This window comes from Euleptes europaea, chromosome 5, assembly GCF_029931775.1.
Source record: "Euleptes europaea isolate rEulEur1 chromosome 5, rEulEur1.hap1, whole genome shotgun sequence".
NCBI classification, from domain to species: domain Eukaryota; kingdom Metazoa; phylum Chordata; class Lepidosauria; order Squamata; family Sphaerodactylidae; genus Euleptes; species Euleptes europaea.
Window position 1 is genome coordinate 71,802,907 of NC_079316.1, and position 17,344 is coordinate 71,820,250.

General features: G+C 42.1%; 1 protein-coding gene across 1 annotated transcript in view; it reads right to left on the minus strand.

The window, feature by feature from the left end:
* Positions 1-17,344, minus strand: part of ADAM12 (ADAM metallopeptidase domain 12) — a 278,563-nt gene that overhangs the window by 3,003 nt on the left and 258,216 nt on the right. Inside the window, exons 20-23 of the mRNA XM_056850479.1 lie at positions 12,547-12,682; positions 10,729-10,837; positions 9,930-10,100; positions 359-474 (exon numbers count right to left, since the gene is read on the minus strand). Of these exons, the coding sequence (XP_056706457.1) occupies positions 359-474; positions 9,930-10,100; positions 10,729-10,837; positions 12,547-12,682 (532 nt within the window). The remainder of the gene's footprint in view (positions 1-358; positions 475-9,929; positions 10,101-10,728; positions 10,838-12,546; positions 12,683-17,344) is intronic.

Sequence of the window (17,344 nt, forward strand, 5' to 3'; positions counted from 1 at the left end):
GCGTCTCCAAGCCCAGCTTTGTTGGGGACAGCGGCACAGCAGAATGAATAATAAATCAAATTAACTAGATAAAAGCTCCATTTTGCAGGCACCAAGATACGCCTGCAAAATCATGGCCCAGCTCCGTGCAACTGAATGGGGAGTTGCACAGGGTTTTAAGAATAAAATTAATTCGATTTCTTTTTTCGGCTTGTCGCACTGGCAGCAAGCCGCTCTGGAGGTGGTGTGGCCGCGCCGCCTCCGGCCACCACAGAACCACCACCCCCACTCCGGAATGGGCTCAAAGCCAACTCTATTTTTCAGTGTTTCGGAGAAACGTTCTTCTGTTTGAAGCATACAGCTGGATGACCAAACTAACCTGACTGGCGCAATCTGAGGCCCAAGCACCGTTCTGGAATCACCGTTCGGCCGGGTAGCCTTGTTCTGAGGATCAGCTGGCAAAGGTTTTTGAGGCGGACTTGGCTTACAAGATTCCTGCAGGTGATACCAAGATAATGGAATCGGTACAATAAAATTAATTTTATACCATTAATTTATAACATTTTGTTCTGATATAAAGCGTGGCAATAAGCGAGCTAATTGTTAGGCACTTTGTAGAGAGAAAGCATTGTACAAAGGAGTAATCACAGTAATAACCTCAGACCACTTTGGGGTTGTATTTATAGTAAATGACATTTCTAGTTTGGCCAAAAAATGTAGTTACATCTTTTGACTCTAAACCTAGTGCTTCAATAATAAAACTTCAATTCTGTCAAAAATACATATTTTTAACTCCAACAACAACAACAAAAAATCCAAATTTTATGGCCACCCCGCTAGTCCTCTTTGTGACAAAGGAAAGTACAAAATTAAAAGACAGCAAGGTGCCGAAGAGGCCATTCAAAGAGGGAAACTATGAATGGTTTCACAAAACCTAAACAGGTGCATAATTTATTCCCTCTGAAGGAGGCCCAAAATTATCTCTGTAAGCAAACCACTAGTGTGATTTAACTATGTGAATTTGCTCTTTTGAATAGGGAACACAATGTCATTGCTAGTTAACATGCTGTGAACAGAGACAAAAAAGACGAAGGTAATTTTAAGGTCCACCTGGCATCTGGGCTTTTCAAACAACCATTTTAACTATAGCGCTCTCTCAACTTTTTTCCTTGCAAATGATACGTATTGCAAGAGAGTCATGGCAAACTGTGATGGACGGTTTCAAGTTCTGCCCTCCAGGATCCTCAGACAATCACTTTCAAATGCAGAATGGAAGAAGTTTGGCAGTAACTGCTGACCAACTGACAGAGTTGAGGGTTGTTGGATATTTGTCTTAGGAGGTCTGCTGGTTAGGTAGGGACATCATTAGGCACTTTAGGTATTTTGAAGATAGGTAGGATTTGGGTGCAGTTCCTTACAGTTAAAAAGAGGCAAACCTGTCTCCTCTGTGTTGTAAAGTTAGTGTGCTGTTCCGATCAAAAACAATGAAAAGCTTCTCTATTCCATGTTATAAGTCTGAATCAGTCAAACAAGAAACCTGCTTTGTAACTGTTGCACAGGGGGCCTCCGTTTATTGGGGGAAATTAGCTGGAGACTAGATAGAGCTTTGCAAGAAGCTGGCGTGGGGGTCTTTTAACCAATTCTGCTCCAGATGAGTGAAACAATGGAAAGCGACCCAGTAACAAGGCTTTTATGAATTTTAAGGATTTTATTAAAAGTAATCAAATTAGTTGCACACACATACAAAATTCCCAACACATACAGAGCTAAGAAGGTAAAGATTTGAGGGGTTGGTCACAAGGATATAAGGGTCCCCGGGGGGGGGGGCATATAGTTACCTTCCTGAAGAGCGAGGTCCAGAATGACAGCAGCAAAAAGCAAGTAATGGCCAGCACTACTAGCAAGGAAAAGGGCACATGCAAGTACTGTGGCTCACACTTTGGATCAAGGAAGTGGTAGCAATTTGACTATGGCCAAAGGGGCTATACTTATTCCCTGAAATGTAGCTGGTGGCTATGACTGGCAATGTCTGGGAATGGCAGATCATTGCCAATGACAAAGGCTTGATTGCTTAAGATAGGATTAATAGGGTGCAGTGAATAAGGTCATCAGGAGATGATGGCTGGGACACTTGAGATTAAGTGTCCAAGCATCGAGTGATAAAGTTGGGATTTAAGGTGGGGTCCCGGAAGTAAGTCAGCAAGAGGGCTTGGCTGGCTACAGGATGGAATTAAGTCCATCTGAATAGGGTTGATGAGATCTGGCAGGATGCTTACTATCTACTGCAGGAAGGGTATAGAAATGCAAAAGGATAGTCTTCTTTTGTGATCATGGAAAAGCAGCAACATTCCTTTCAGGGGAAGAGTATGGCACAACCTTGCAGGTTCAGACCAGTCAGCTTGCTACAGCCTTGGCACAAACAAGATAGATGCCAGGAGACCCCTTTTTGTCTCTGGCTACACAGCACTGTTCCATCCTTTGCACACTAGCTCCAGTCCTGTACACCATGTGTGGTGTCCCAGGATTGCTTAGGGCCTGTTCAGGTACCATAACAGAGAAGGGTGGAGAAAGGGGAAAGCCTCACATACCACTGAAATAAACCTGTTTCTTAGTTGTTTTCTTCAAGCCTAATGTGTGCTTAGGCCTGACCTGGATGGCCCAGGCTAGCCTGATCTCGTCAGATCTCAGAAGCTAAGCAGGGTCAGCCCTGGTTAGTATTTGGATGGGAGACCACCAAGGAATACCAGGGTTGCTGTGCAGAGGAAGGCACTGGCAAACCACCTCTGTTAGTCTCTTGCCATGAAAACCCCAAAAAGGGTTGACATAAGTCGGCTGCGACTTGAAGGCACTTTACACACACAATGTGTGCTTCTTTCAAGCCTACAGTCCCCTCATAATAGGCCACATGAATGCCAGGTGGCATCCTGAGTCCAGGCATTGCCCTCACTGAGGAGTAGAATACTGAACAGTCCAAGAAGCCTCAAGTATAAAAAAGGAAAGTTTTTTTTTTTAAGTTTGTAGGTCGTGAAATTTAAGTCCCTAATTTCTATGTCTGGAGATGTCATCACACAAACACATTGGCGTTTTTCTATTAGGCTCCATCCTGTAATTTGTTATATGCCAGAACTGATGCCCAAATGAATTCTGAGCTCTTTTCAGCTTGTTATCATGATAAAGTATAAATATTTTACCAATGCAGTTTTGCATGCAACAAACAAGTGTCAAAAACGGGCAGTTTTTTTAAAAAATATTGCAATTATAAGGGGGGGGGAACCCAGCATTCTGACTTACCAAATGGTCCAATGGGTAAAATTAACATTAACATTGTAATATCAGGTGCTGCTGCTGCTGATGCATAGATTGAAAAACTGGCAGGGAAAAGTCTAACGTGTTTGCTGTGAATGGGCTATTCAGAATGAGTTAATTTTAAAGAGAATAGCTACAGATAATCTGAAATGTCTGAGATGACCTCTTAAGAGGAAAGGCTACAGTTAAAATTCACATCAGTAAAGGAGCTTTAAATTAACTAGATGTCATGAGAGGGAAGAACGTTCAGCCTCTACATAATTCCTTCAAACAAATGTTACAAGCAAGACTGAAGCTGTAACACTTGGAGAAGAAATATTACTGAAATATCAAACTAAGTTATAAATTATGGCTTTACTTCCGCCCCCCCAGAAGCTTCCAGCATAATAGATCCTTTAAAAAAAAACCTTTTGGTATGTTTTGTTGTAAGGGAAATTGTGCTCAGTTTTATTACATCATTGTAATCTGGGTTATTATTTTTTTCAGTTAGTACAGCTTTCTGAAAATGAAAATGGCAAAAATATAACCTGAAAACCAGTATTATTGAGTCACTTGGCAATTATATAGAAATTACATTTCAACTTGTCACAGAGGTTTGGTGGTGCTTGCCTGCAGGCCTGAGAAAATGCGAACTGTGTCCTTCTGCAAGCTCTTTGGCATGACAAAGTTACTCATATGACTTTTGATAGAAGTAAAAGTTTGCAAGTAAATTTTAAAAGAAAAAATCTGTAGGATCAAGCCTGGCAGAAAGTCTTTTATCCTTAAGATCTGGATGGGCCAGTAGTTTTCAGCTTTCTTTGTCTCTTTCCTATCAAATTTGCCACCTTTAACTAGTATCAGTACATCTATTTCTGAACCATGCCATAGAGGATATGATTGACAGAGCAGCAAAACAGAGCTTAGGGACAGACCAGGATGGATTTCTCTACAAACTTGAAGAAAGTCCCAGGGTTACAGAAATTAAAATTAATTAAAATAATAATAATGGGGAGATTAAAACTCCCCAAAATTATAGAAACAATGTCTGTAGCTATAAGAAAAGAGTGCCCACTGAATTCTCAGTGGCTGTTGTGGGTTGCTAAGCAACTATAACAATATTGGCAAGCTTTCCAAGCCTTGGCTTTTGTAAAGAAAGCAGGGGGGGGGGCAGTGGACCAGGAGGTCAAGCTATCCCTGGAAAAGGTGCCACCCCTTCTTCACAAAGGAGGCTTCAACAGGGATAGGCCCAGCGGTGGCCCCCAGAAACTTGCTACCCAGACAACTTGTCCTGACCGGACAGTGGCAGCCATTATACAACTCAGCCCAACCCAGTCTGCTAGTGGCCACTGCACAACTGGTTCCAGTGGCTGTTGCACTGCCCAGCCACATTTTCCCCGGGCTGATATGTTCTATTTATGTCATGGTTAGTGTGTCGAAAGAAGAGCTAGAATGCTGGAAACTTACTTGGGGCGTGGGGAAAGGGTTTCTGATATCTTATCTGGTCCATAATTCCAAATCAAGGCTCCATTTGTGGAGGGAGACAAAAGGGCTAATGAACTGGACCCTACGGTAAATCTCCACTTATTGAAAGCATTTCCATCAATGGAATGGGATTTCTTTGCCTCCCCGCTCCTGCTGCAGCCCAAAACGCTCCCCAAAATGCTGCTTCTGGGGGACAGATGAACCTCAAGAACCATCATGGGGTGAACTGAGGATCTGCAGTGGTGAATATTCATCTCCTCACCTTCTGTGAGTGGAAATTTATGACAGCATCCAAGCCGGTTACGAGTAGAGCAAACAAGGATAGGGAGAAAGAATGAGTAGTGGCGGTGAGGCAGGTGTGAGATTGGTAGTGAGTAGGTGAGGTGTGGCAAATATTTGGGGTAGGGGGCACTCAAGAAGTGAGGTGTAAGGGTCAAAAGGCTGCAGCTATCCCTTGCTCTATATCTGGGTTGCCACCACACACATAACACCCATGAAATTTTTGCAAGCGTTACACAAGTGTGACCAAGAAACAGAACTAAGACAGAACAGGCTCTTATTACTTTCTTCAGGTATATGAACATTAAGACCACTGGAAGAGCTGCAAACCTGACACCCCCTCCCCCCCAGCTCAGTCATCATAGCTGAGGCACGTGCATAGCTTAAAGAGATCATTTCCCCAGGCAAGCAGACTTTTCTCACTGGCTCTGCCACAGATACCAGCAGGACACTTCCTTCAGCACCCAGCCAAGCATGCGGACCCTTCCTGAGCAGCCTGCCTTTCTTAATCTTTCTTTTGTCTGCTCCCAGGGCATGCTAACCAGTCCCACCCCATTAGGGTTGCCAAGCTCCAGGTGCTAGCTGGAGATCTTCTGCTATTACAACTGATCTCCAGCCGATAGAGATCAGTTCACCTGGAGAAAATGACCGCTTTGGCAATTGGATTCTATGGCACTGAAGTCCCTCCCCAAACTCTCCTCAGGCTCCGCCCCAAAAATCTCTAAGTATTTCCCAACCCGGAGTGGGCAACCCTACACCCCATCCAGCTGGAAGAGGGCTACACCCTCTCCACCAGTCCAGTCCAAGTGGCCTAAGGACTGAGACTCCCACAGATGGCCTGAGCCAACCAACCTGCATGAATAGAGTTGCCAACCTCCAGGTACTAGCTGGAGCTCTCACACTATTTCACCTGGAGAAAATGGCCGCTTTGGCAATTGAGCTCTATGCCATTGAAGTCCCTCCCCTCCCCAAACCCCACCCTCCTCAGGCTCCACCCCAAAAACCTCCTGCTGGTGGCAAAGAGGGGACCTGGCAACCCTATGCATGAACCTCCTGCCCTGTGTCAACCGACTCTTTCTTGCCTAGCTTGCTTGGCCTGAGGGTGCCTCTGCTACATCCCCGCCCCCTAGTAAGTTAATAGCTTCCATTCACTCTTATGAAAACAAAGTGCAGCACCAAAGAACAACACTGCATTTGGAGCAAAACCAAGAGCCCTGCTTCTACTGAGAGGGGCTCCATGGGGTGTGCAATATGACCAAGTTTATGAAATTGTAACAATATACAGAAACCGAAGCCAAAAAAAAGTTCCCTCTCTTTGCTGATGTGCGTTGCCAGCAGGGCCCTTAGAGCCACTGTTTTGCATGATTGCTGAAGTTCTCGGTGCCAGCCCGGCTTGTTCTCTGACCCAGTTTCTCCAGGGAGTGTAAAGTATTTATAGATCAGATAGATTTATTCCTTCAGCTTTAGAACAGTAACTATGAGGGCTGTATAAACGTACCAGATTTTGACATATATGCAGGGTAAGGGTACCTTCAATAGCATTTGCTTGTTAATTCTAAGTTTATGAAAAAGAATTTTTAACGCATTGGGCATTATAAACAGTCTGTAGATGTCAAATTCCTGTGGACTGAATTTGAATCTGAAATGCTATAGAAACACAAAGAGACCACTATATGTCGTTTCATATGCACTCTTAAAACATCTGTTTAATTGCTGTACCTACATGTCCTCTGGCAATTAGTTCCAGAGACAGAAGGTCAAACTACATACGATATTCAGTTCTGTGAATATTTTCCCTTAGGTTTTTTTAAAAACCCCAGACAGCAGCAGGATTTGAACTTGATATGGGAGGAGGGGATACTTAACTGTTTCCCTGCAGGCTATCCCCCCCCCCCCGCCCCAATCAAAATGTTCTCCTTCAAGTTAGTTTTTGCTCTAATGGGGAAAAGATTATGAGTACCTGTAACTCCTCTTCATGAGGGAAATAACAGCTCAAAGGGAGGCAGTTTTCACAAGAAAAATGGTCCACCAGAAAAGAGATATTCCACCCCCTAAATCTTCAATTATGATAGCTGTTTGAGTTTAAAAGAAGATGTCAGCAGTGGTTTGTGAAGCAATTCAGCAGGGGTTGGGGTTGGGAAAGGATGGGATTAACCCTTTCCTTTAATGCAATTTTCCTTACCTCAGTCCAACCACCAAAGTTGCTATTTGAGCCCCTGAGAGAAACGTCAGGCAACCTGTACGTTTCTTAGGGTTGCCAACCTCCAGCTACTAGCTGGAGATCTGCTGCTATTTCAACTGATCTCCAGCTGATACAGATAAGTTCACCTGGAGAAAACGGCTGTTTTGGCAATTGGGCTCTATGACATCGAAGTCCCTGCCCTCCTCAGGCTCTGCCCCAAAATCCTCCCATTGGTGATGAAGAGGGACCTGGCAACCCTAATGTTTCTCCCAGTTGTAAGGCTAGGGGAGGACAGTCTGAGGTCCAGAAAATGCTGTAGGGGGAAAGTGTTTACCTGTCCATATCATGGTCCCAGTACAACTCCCACTCCCTTATGGCTGCCATTTACTAATTTTAAAAACTGACTGGGAGACCCATTCACAGATCTCCTAGTTTATCTAGTTATTGCTCGCTTGCTTGTTTTGCAGTGGAAAGAAATTCCAGGAGATAAGTAAGCTAAGAGATGGACAAGTAAGAGTTTGCCTCCTCTGGCTATAGCCAATCACCTTTGAGTGGTGTGGGAGGAAGACTTGAATGTCAGGAAAATAAAACAGTTTAACCCCTGATCAAATGGGGAGTTTTCTGGAGATGTGGGTATTGAGGGAGAGGGGTTAGGATGTATCCTGATCAGGCAGGAGAGACTGTAGTGAACCAGCAAGGGTTTCCATGCTGCTCCTCTCAAAAACAGTTAAAAACAAAAAGCGGATCTACTGTGGTATTCATGACTTTAAAAAAGGTAAAGGTCCCCTGTGCAAGCACCGGGTCATTCCTGACCCATGGGGTGACGTCACATCCCGACGTTTCCAAGGCAGACTTTGTTTGCGGGGTGGTTTGCCAGTGCCTTCCCCAGTCATCTTCCCTTTACCCCCAGCAAGCTGGGTCCTCATTTCACCGACCTCGGAAGAATGGAAGGCTGAGTCAACCTTGAGCCGGCTACCTGAAACCAACTTCCGTTGGGATCGAACTCAGGTCGTGAGCAGAGCTTTTGACTGCAGTACTGCAGCTTAACACTCTGCGCCACGGGGCTCGTCATTCATGACTTTAAACCTCTCAAAAAATTAAAATTGTAAATATGTACACTCTTCAGACCCAGCCCACAGTTACTTTGTTACTCTGACCAGTTAAATAAACTTGTTTTCTTTCATTCTCTGTGTCTCCAGTGACTAATATAAGCTGTAAAATAAATTGCAGGGTAATAGATAAACAAAGGGCAAGCTGTCCTAGTCAAGAATAAATCTGTCTTGGGAAGATCTGTCTATTCAAAGAATATAACTTCAGCTCACATCTAAACAACCAGGCACAGTTACAAGGAAAAGTGTGGGTGGTGAAGTCCATCAGTTAGCCTGATGGACTTCATTATATAAAAATCATAGAATCGTAGAGTTGGAAGGGGCCATACTGGTAGGGTTGCCAACCTCCAGGTACTAGCTGGAGATTTCCTGCTATTACAACAGATCTCCAGCCGATAGAGATCAGTTCACCTGGAGAAAATGGCCGCTTTGGCAATTGGACTCTATGGCATTGAAGTCCCTCCCCTCCCCAAATCCCGCCCTCCTCAGGCTCTGTCCTAAAAACCTCCTGCCAGTGGTGAAGAGGGACCTGGCAACCCTACATACAGGCCATCTAGTCCAACCCCCTACTTAGTGCAGGATTAGCCTAGAGCATCCCTGAGAAATGTTTGTCCACCCTCTGCTTAAAGACTGCCAGTGAGAGGTAACTCACCACCTCCCTAGGTAGCTGATTCCACTGTTGAACCAAAAGAGAAAGGCTGGAACAAAAGGGGGATGCTATGACAAAAGTAGACCTGGAGACATGACAGATAGAAGTGGGTGGTGGAGTTGACTCCATACTGAAAAGTAGAGCCTTGAAGGAAGAATAAGCAGAAGAGAAAGATATTTGAAGAGAGGCGAGGAAGGGCCTTTCGGCATGGTTTAGCTGTCCTGATTTCAATGGTTTTATGGTGAATTGTGGTGAATTCGTGCACTTCAGGGGGGTTTCCCTGAATTTTCTCTGATCTTTCTTAAACCTGCTTTGCTCCAAAGTTTTGGGAAAGATTGCAGTAAAGCCTGGATAGCTGCTGTGTGGGTGCGAAAATTCAGATTGTCCAGCCTACATGGCCACCATTTCCCCTGACCCAGTCCCTGGAGCAGCCAATTCCTCCCACGGCCACCTGGGGCTTTATATTTTTTTAAAAATCAGTGCTAGATTATTGTTATGTTGACATACAATTGTAACAGTAGGTGTAGCAGGTTCTCTGAAACCTCAGCTTTCACGTAAAAACAAAAATTAAGTCTCTAGCTCCTTCCCTAGCAGAGATATAACAAAAAAGGCATCACAAGGGAAAGGCCTAGAGATTTACTTTAAAAAAAAGAAAGAAAAACTGGGAATTTAGAAAACTTACTATACCTATAGTTGCAACAATATAGCGACAGAATGATATTCTAGTGCCTATTTTTTATATATATTGCAGAAGCCCTGGTGAACCTGGGACAGTGAGTTGGGACGGACACCTGTGTCCCAACTCATATCACAAGTAATGTCTAGTTTGGACCTAAGATGGGAAGGAAACAAACACACTGCATTCTGTGACCTGGTGCAAACAATCTCCTTATGTTACACTTGGAAAGCTAGCAGTCCCACTGTGCCATGGGTTTATGGCATCTTGAAAAGAAAAGACACCTACCTCATTATGCCTGGGGAAAGGGTTGGCTGGTAGCATCTTTGTGGGTGCAGACTGCTTACAGGATAGGTCACAAAGGGGTGGCAAGATACGCTCTGGTGGGTTTGACCGTGCCTTCACAGGGTTACTAATGTCACTTCGCTGATACCGCAGCAATCTTTGTGAATCATTCCTCTGCAGACACACAGATCACAGCCAAGTGAACAGCAGCTTAAAAACATGGGCATGACCCAGACAAAATTAAGCATTTCCAAGTTTTACTAATTTCACTGAGAAAGAGAAACAGAGAGCACACTAAACATGTATTTCAATTCTTCCACTACAATCTGTGAGAGCTAAAATACTTAACTTCATGGCTAAATTGCGCCCATATGCTTCTTCTTTGTCAGATCTTTATATCTAATGGATGTAAACATTATTGCTTTCGAGGCTGTTTTGAATGGGCTTTAAACTTTCTTTTTAATTTGCCCATTTCCACTTCACCTTTTCTGAAGCCAAAGAACAACCAAATTAACAGCTTCCAGAAGCTTACTCCACACTGATCCTTGGATGTTTGGAAAGCACTGCTCCTCGCTGAGATGGCTGGCTACAATCCAGAGACCAAATGCATTTATTTCTTTTCCACCAGCAGAAACCTCCATCTGTCTAGAACTTGGAAAATGCACATTTTTGAGCGTAGGTTATTTTCCTTCTGTTTCACTCCCTAGCTGAAATACTCTATAATTTCATAACATCCTATATAAGCTTAAAACATGTGGGAAACATAGTTTATATCTGATCAATAATCCTTTGACAGACCTACCTTAGATGTGTTTAAATTTTGTGGCTTTTTGGCTAGATTTTTATTGAGAGTTGTGGTATGAACATGATTGGATTCAAATGTGCTGGAAGGCCTTGCTGGACTCACAGACCTGCAAAACAAGCATACATGTTAATGGTGGCCAATGCTTTAAAAACTTGCTCATTTTTACTTTCTTCAGCAAACAGTAAAAGTAAAACCTAACTGACATATTTGCATGAATAAAAAAATAAATATTGATTGTTTTGTTTGGAGCCATTAGTCTGTTAAATTAGTTCTTGCAATCTGTGGAACTGCTGCTTTACAACTCCCAAATGGCTGCTTTAATGAAGCTGCTACTGACCTCAGCTATGTGTATTGTGGTTTATTTGGTGAATTAGGCAGAAAAGATGACCCTATTACTTCAAGCAGGTTATAAAAACACTTTTTGCTTTACAGAAGTTGCTTATTAATATAACCTGATGAAAAACACATTTAGGACACAGAAGATACTCATGGTCTTGATCCCCCCCGTTGGAAGTGTTCTAGAAAAAAGCACATGCACCATTTTTGCTGGGACAAACCCCAGGATAGTGGGCCTCACTTGCCTGGGCTGAGGCAGCAATGGCTCCCATGTACTGTGTTCAGTGGGCCAGTTATTGTAGCAAAGGTTGAAGTCTACATTTGCCTGAAGGTTAGTTACGCACTGGAAGCACTTCTGACACCCTTCTGTGCTGCAATGTCATGACTGGCTAATTCCTTTCAGACACTAGAGGTTCCACTTCTCCGGTAAGGGCCTTCCTGTGTGGCATGCCAGCTGCTGGCACACAGTTCCTTCCCATGCTACTTAGATAGGGTTGCCAGGTCCCTCTTTGCCATTTGCGGGACGTTTTTGGGGTGGAGCCTGAGGAGGGTGGGGTTTGGGGAGGCCATTTTCTCCTGGTGAACTGATCTTTCTCGGCTGGAGATCAGTTGTAATAGCAGGAGATCTACAGCTAGAACCTGGAGGTTGGCAACCCTATACTTAGATAATCTCAAAAGTGGGAGGAGGTAACATTGTGGCTATTTAGTGTTAGTATTTCCTTCCTTTAAACAGTGGGACAACTGCCTCTTCCCATGTGACTGGGACTTCGGATGTTATCTAAGCAGCCCTCATGACTGAAAGATAGGCCACAGCCATTGAAGATGGTAAAGGGAAAGGAGGTTAAAAAGGAACCCCCAGCTGTTACACTTTGCCATAAGAGATCCAGGAGGCAATGCTCATCAAGTCCCCTTTGGTAACAGCTGAGCCGAGTCCCTGCAATGGATTGACATTCTCCTCGTTGTGCCACTCATGGGTGGCTTGGACAGAGAATCAATGCAGCCGACACTCCTTTTGCTGGCCCTTCCCTCAAAACCGGAACAAGACATGTTGTTACGGCACACCCTTAGGCCACAGTCTCTTTACTTACCGAATGAACTGCAGCATTTATTTGCAGATGGAAGGGGTGAGGGAGAAGCCCCTCCCCTCCCCTACAGGCCCAGATAGCTGATTGGCCACCCAAGCCACGGTCGGGACCAACAGCCACATCCCTCCACCATCACGGAGGAGCCGAAGGAGAAATCCTTCCCCTTTGCTCACTCCCCAGTCCCCGGACACAAAAGTGGTCCCAGATAAGTCCGGGGGAGGGCAGCGCTTGCAATGAATTTTATTAAAAGAAAAATGAAAAAGAGACATATGTGCACGATGATGCTCAGCCTTGAGGATTTTAGAACCAAATAGATAATGAGCGCTGTTCATCTTCCACACATATTTATTAAGACTAAAAAGGGAAAAAAGGGAGGTTAAAATATATATCATACCTCAGTTTCTCTATTGTACTCTTCTTATTTATAAGGAACAATCTAATTAAGATTTTTCGTTTGATGTACATAAGTAACCCAGCAGCTAGAAGGCACAGGGTGGTAATGAGGAGCCCAATGATCAAACTTCTGTTATCTGAAAGCAAACAGCGCCAACATTCTTATTAATAGACCGAGGCCAATGAAAGGTACTTTTCATTTCAAGGTCCAACTTTTATCAATGGCACAGCACATCACCAATCAAAAATACATCTTTTGCTTTTCATTTGGTTCAGGACTGATGCTTCTATTAGGAGGAGTGACATGATTGCTAGTCCCTGGAGCTCCATACTGTGGTGTTTGGATAATGTAGGTAAGGAAAACTGTATGGAAGAGAGGGATCATATGGAAGAACCATGCCAAATCTGTCAACTGCTCTGAAATCTGGCTGTTATACTTATCTCTTTCCACATAATCCCTAACTAGGTTTGCCAGATGCCTGATTATGGTAGCAACCTCCCGGAAATTTTGGCCTCTCCCCACCGACACTCAGCTGGTCAGTGGGCAGAAACAGGCTGGACAAAGGGGGGCAGCGATCAACATCCCCTCATGATGATATCATTTCTGGTAAGACAATAAAGCATCAGCATCATACCAGCCTGACATCTATGCATTCGCCTGAAACCATGGGGCGAGTGATACAGTGTTACCCTGGTGCAATGCTGGTGCTTCCAGGTTGCGCTGAAAGTTATGAAATTGTGCAGCTGAGATTATTGTACCCCTTCCTGTGTACATACCCACCTTCCCTCATCTCCCCATCCCTAAAGTTCCACTTCTCTTTTGCAATCTTATGTTCCTGGAGCAGAGCTGGATGGCGATGAAAGTGAATACTATACCACTCTATAACAACAGTTTGGCCTGCATATAAACATCTTTTTGTTAAATGTTGTTTTAAAAGAAAAGGTTGCACGAGTGATGTTAAAAACAAAACTGCAGAAAATTTGGTGGAACATACAAGCCTGACAGAAAACAAACTGTACCCAGTTAAGAAATTATACATTTTAAACAAAAAACAAACAAACGGTGATACATGTTAATATCCAAATAAATCCACTAATTCAGACCAAACATTAAGAAATGTCATAGTTGCTTCTTCTCTATTAAAGGTAGCTCTCTATTTCACTGCAATGTCTAACATTGCTTTAGTGCATATTTTAATGTGTGGGGTAACTGCTGTTTTCCACACCTGAAGAGCTGTTTATTTTGCTATTGCCAAGGCTTGTAAGATCCTGAGTTGTTGTCCTTTCAAGCAGTTCCAGGAAGAAGGAATGTGTCCCAATATTGAGGTAACTAAATTAAGTTCCACTGAGTATTCTAATGTAAAATTAATTTGTCTATTAATTTCTAACCACAATGGCACAATAATCAGACATGCCCATAACACATGTGTCACATTAACTCTTGGCTGCTTATATCTCCAACACCTATCTAAGTATGATAAGTATAATTGAAAGGCATCCAATATACTAGGCTTCCAATAGCTGCAAAGAATAATCTGATTTAAGAGTAGCAGTTCTCTTACAAAGGGATTTCAAAGGGAGATTAGAAAGAGACACTGCTGAATTACACCTAACAATGAAGCTCAACACAATGCATTCTCCTGGATTGAATAGGAACCTGGGATTCATGTTTCAATACCAATGCTGATTTCTCCACAACTAATATCTCTCTGCATATCACACCTAGTCCAATCACACCTGCAAATGTCATTTACCTGCTATTGCCACATGCTGTTGCCATTAGGTGTCTGAATTCACTCTTCTCTGCTTAAGGACAGATGGACTCACATTCTAGCTGCATCTGAAAAGTGAGCTGTGACTCACGAAAGCTCATACCTTACCAGAAATTTTGTTAGTCTTTAAGGTGCTACAGTACTCTTGCTCTTTTCAGTTGCTCTCTCTCTCTTATTTAGAGTATATTTAGAAATAGTCACATGATTATGAGAACCAAACTTAGAGAAAGATAAGACTGATAATTTTCTCTATACATAAGCACTCCTGTGAGAAACAAATCAGATTTCTTTGTCTTGAAGTCTCAGAACTCAAAGGTTTAAGAAGTAAGATGTCTTGGTGAGATATTGGGTACTTTGGGCTTTTTGATAATCCCTAAAAGCAGAGGCAAAAAGCTAAAAGCTGATTTGTTTTAAACAACTAACATCATTTATAATATGAATAAGTAGCGCTAGGAATGCTGACATTTTAAGCATGCATTTCTGCAGTTTCTTGGGGTTAATTTTCTTATGTCTTTATATTCTTGTATCTTGCACCATAAAAAATATTTTTTCTTTGTTTAAGGGAAAAAATAAAAGATTATACAGGTGTCTTGTTTGGTTGCTGGTTGCTCACAAGAGAATAAACCTGTCTCATGTCCAAACAATTAATTTTGTATTATCAAGAGTTAGAGCAGAGACGTTTCTCTCTCTGACATGATAAATCATAGGGAACTTTGTGGCTGATCAGTGTTTCACAAGCAAAGCTTTGAAAGATAGTTCAGTGCAAATTTCTCTAACAGTGCGGGGGATAATTCTCATGCTACAGTATGACTGGAGATACTGCCAATGGAGTGAGAAGAGAATATCGTGTTCTGGTTGTCTCCAACTGTGCAGTCCTAAGCAAGAATTACAGCCTTCTATGCCCACTGAAGTAAATGGTTTAGAATAGCATAGCTCTATTTAGGATTGCACTGTAGAAGGTGTAGTAACATCATCGTTTAACAGCTGTGTTAATGAAATTATTTCAGTTTTGGCTCATGTTAGCCATATGACAGATCTGCCTGTAATTTTAGTATTAGGATTGGCCCATATTGTTAACTGCATGTGTGTCTATAAATCAAATATCTGGACTAACCCAATTTGCAGAACAGACTGCAAAACAGTAGAAAAACAGGTACTAAGACTTTTTGCTAATGCTACAGAGATTAATTTGACATCCACACAGAGATACAGGATAGTGGATCTCTATCATGTTGACTAATAAATGAGATATTTGCTTTATTAGGAGAAGTTTTGTTCCTTCCCTTATTTTGCTAGTCAGGTTATTCAATATTGAAATTAATTCTGCTTGTAGGCATTTTGATACTCTGAATGCCTATTCTTGCACTTTCTTTTGGCACATACAAATATAAGTATTTAAGAGGGGTTAATGACAGGTAGAGCTAAATAGGAATGTAGGTAGGTAGAGAAGAAAATGTATGCCAACAGCACACCAATATGGCTTTATCTCAGGGCAAGTCTGAGTGTAAGCACTAAACTTACTGGTTCAAATTCAGAATAAACAATTAAAAACAGTTTATCTTCATATAACCCCATTATGTATTATTCTAAGCATTATACTTAGAAGAAATGTAAGAAACCACCTATGCACAGCACATGGCTTGAATAAAACTCATCAGATTACTAAAAAATCATCAAGACGTGCTATATAATTCTAAAATGAATGGTGTTCATCTTATCAGAGGAATGCTGTGGACATAGTTTACCTTGATTTCAGTTAGGCTTTTGATAAGATTCCACATAATATTCTTGTTGACAAGTTGGTAAAATGTGGTTTACAGCCTATTGTTAGATGGACCTGTAACTAGTTGACAGATCACACCCAAAGAGTGCTTGTTAATGGTTCCTCATCCTCTTTGATAGGAGTGACAAGTGGAGTGCCTCAAGGATCTGTCCCAGTACCTGTGTTGTTAAACATCTTTATAAATGATTTGGATGAAGGAACAAAGGGGATGATTATTAAATTTGCAGATGATACTAAATTGGGAGGGGCAGCAAATACGGTAGAAGACAGAGCCAGGATACACAGGATGATCTTGACAAGCTGGAAAACTGGGCTAAAACTAATAAAATGAATTTCAATGGAGATAAATGTAAAGTTCTGCATTTGGGTAGGAAAAAGCAAATGCATAATTATAGGATGGGGGGACACTTTTCTTGGCAGTAATATGTGTGAATAGGATCTAGGGGTCTTAGTAGACCATACACTGAACATGAGTCAGCAGTGTGATGTGGTAGCTAAAAGGGCAAATGCAATTTTGGGCGTATTCAACAGAAGTATAGTGTCCAGATCACGCAAAGAGATGGTATCACTTTACTCTGTTCTAGTTAGACCTCACCTAGAGTACTGTGTTCAGTTTTGGGCACCACAATTTAAGAAGGATGTAGACAAACTGGAACGTGCCCAGAGGAGGGTAACGAAGATGGTGATGGGTCTGGAGACCAAGTCTTTGAGGAAAGGTTGAAGGAGCTGGGTATGTTTAGCCTGGAGAGGAGATGATTGAGAGGTGATATAATAACCATCTTCAAGTACTTGAAGGGCTGGGTTCTATGAAAAAAACGCACAAGAAAAAAGCCCACAAGAAAATTGCTCAGAGAAAAAAAACCACGGTCATAAATGCACACAAGAAAAAAGCCCACACGGAAAAAAGCCCACACAGAAGAAAGCCCACACGGAAAAAAGCCCAAGAATAAAAATAAGAATAAAAAATGAATAATTATCAGGTATTATCATACCAGTACAAATAGTGTTTTTAATGATTTGGAAATAAAAAAATATGGTTCTTTCTGATCTAGTTATTTTTTTTATTAAGTAATTGTTAATGTTAATAGTTGTAAAAGTTATGTTATGGGTTGTAAAAATTACGTTATGGTTGTATTTTTTAAAAAACAAAACAAATAAATAATATTAAGTATTCAAATGTATTTTTCTGTGTGTAAAAGTTATGTTATGGGTTGTAAAAATTATGTTATGGTTGTAATTTTTAA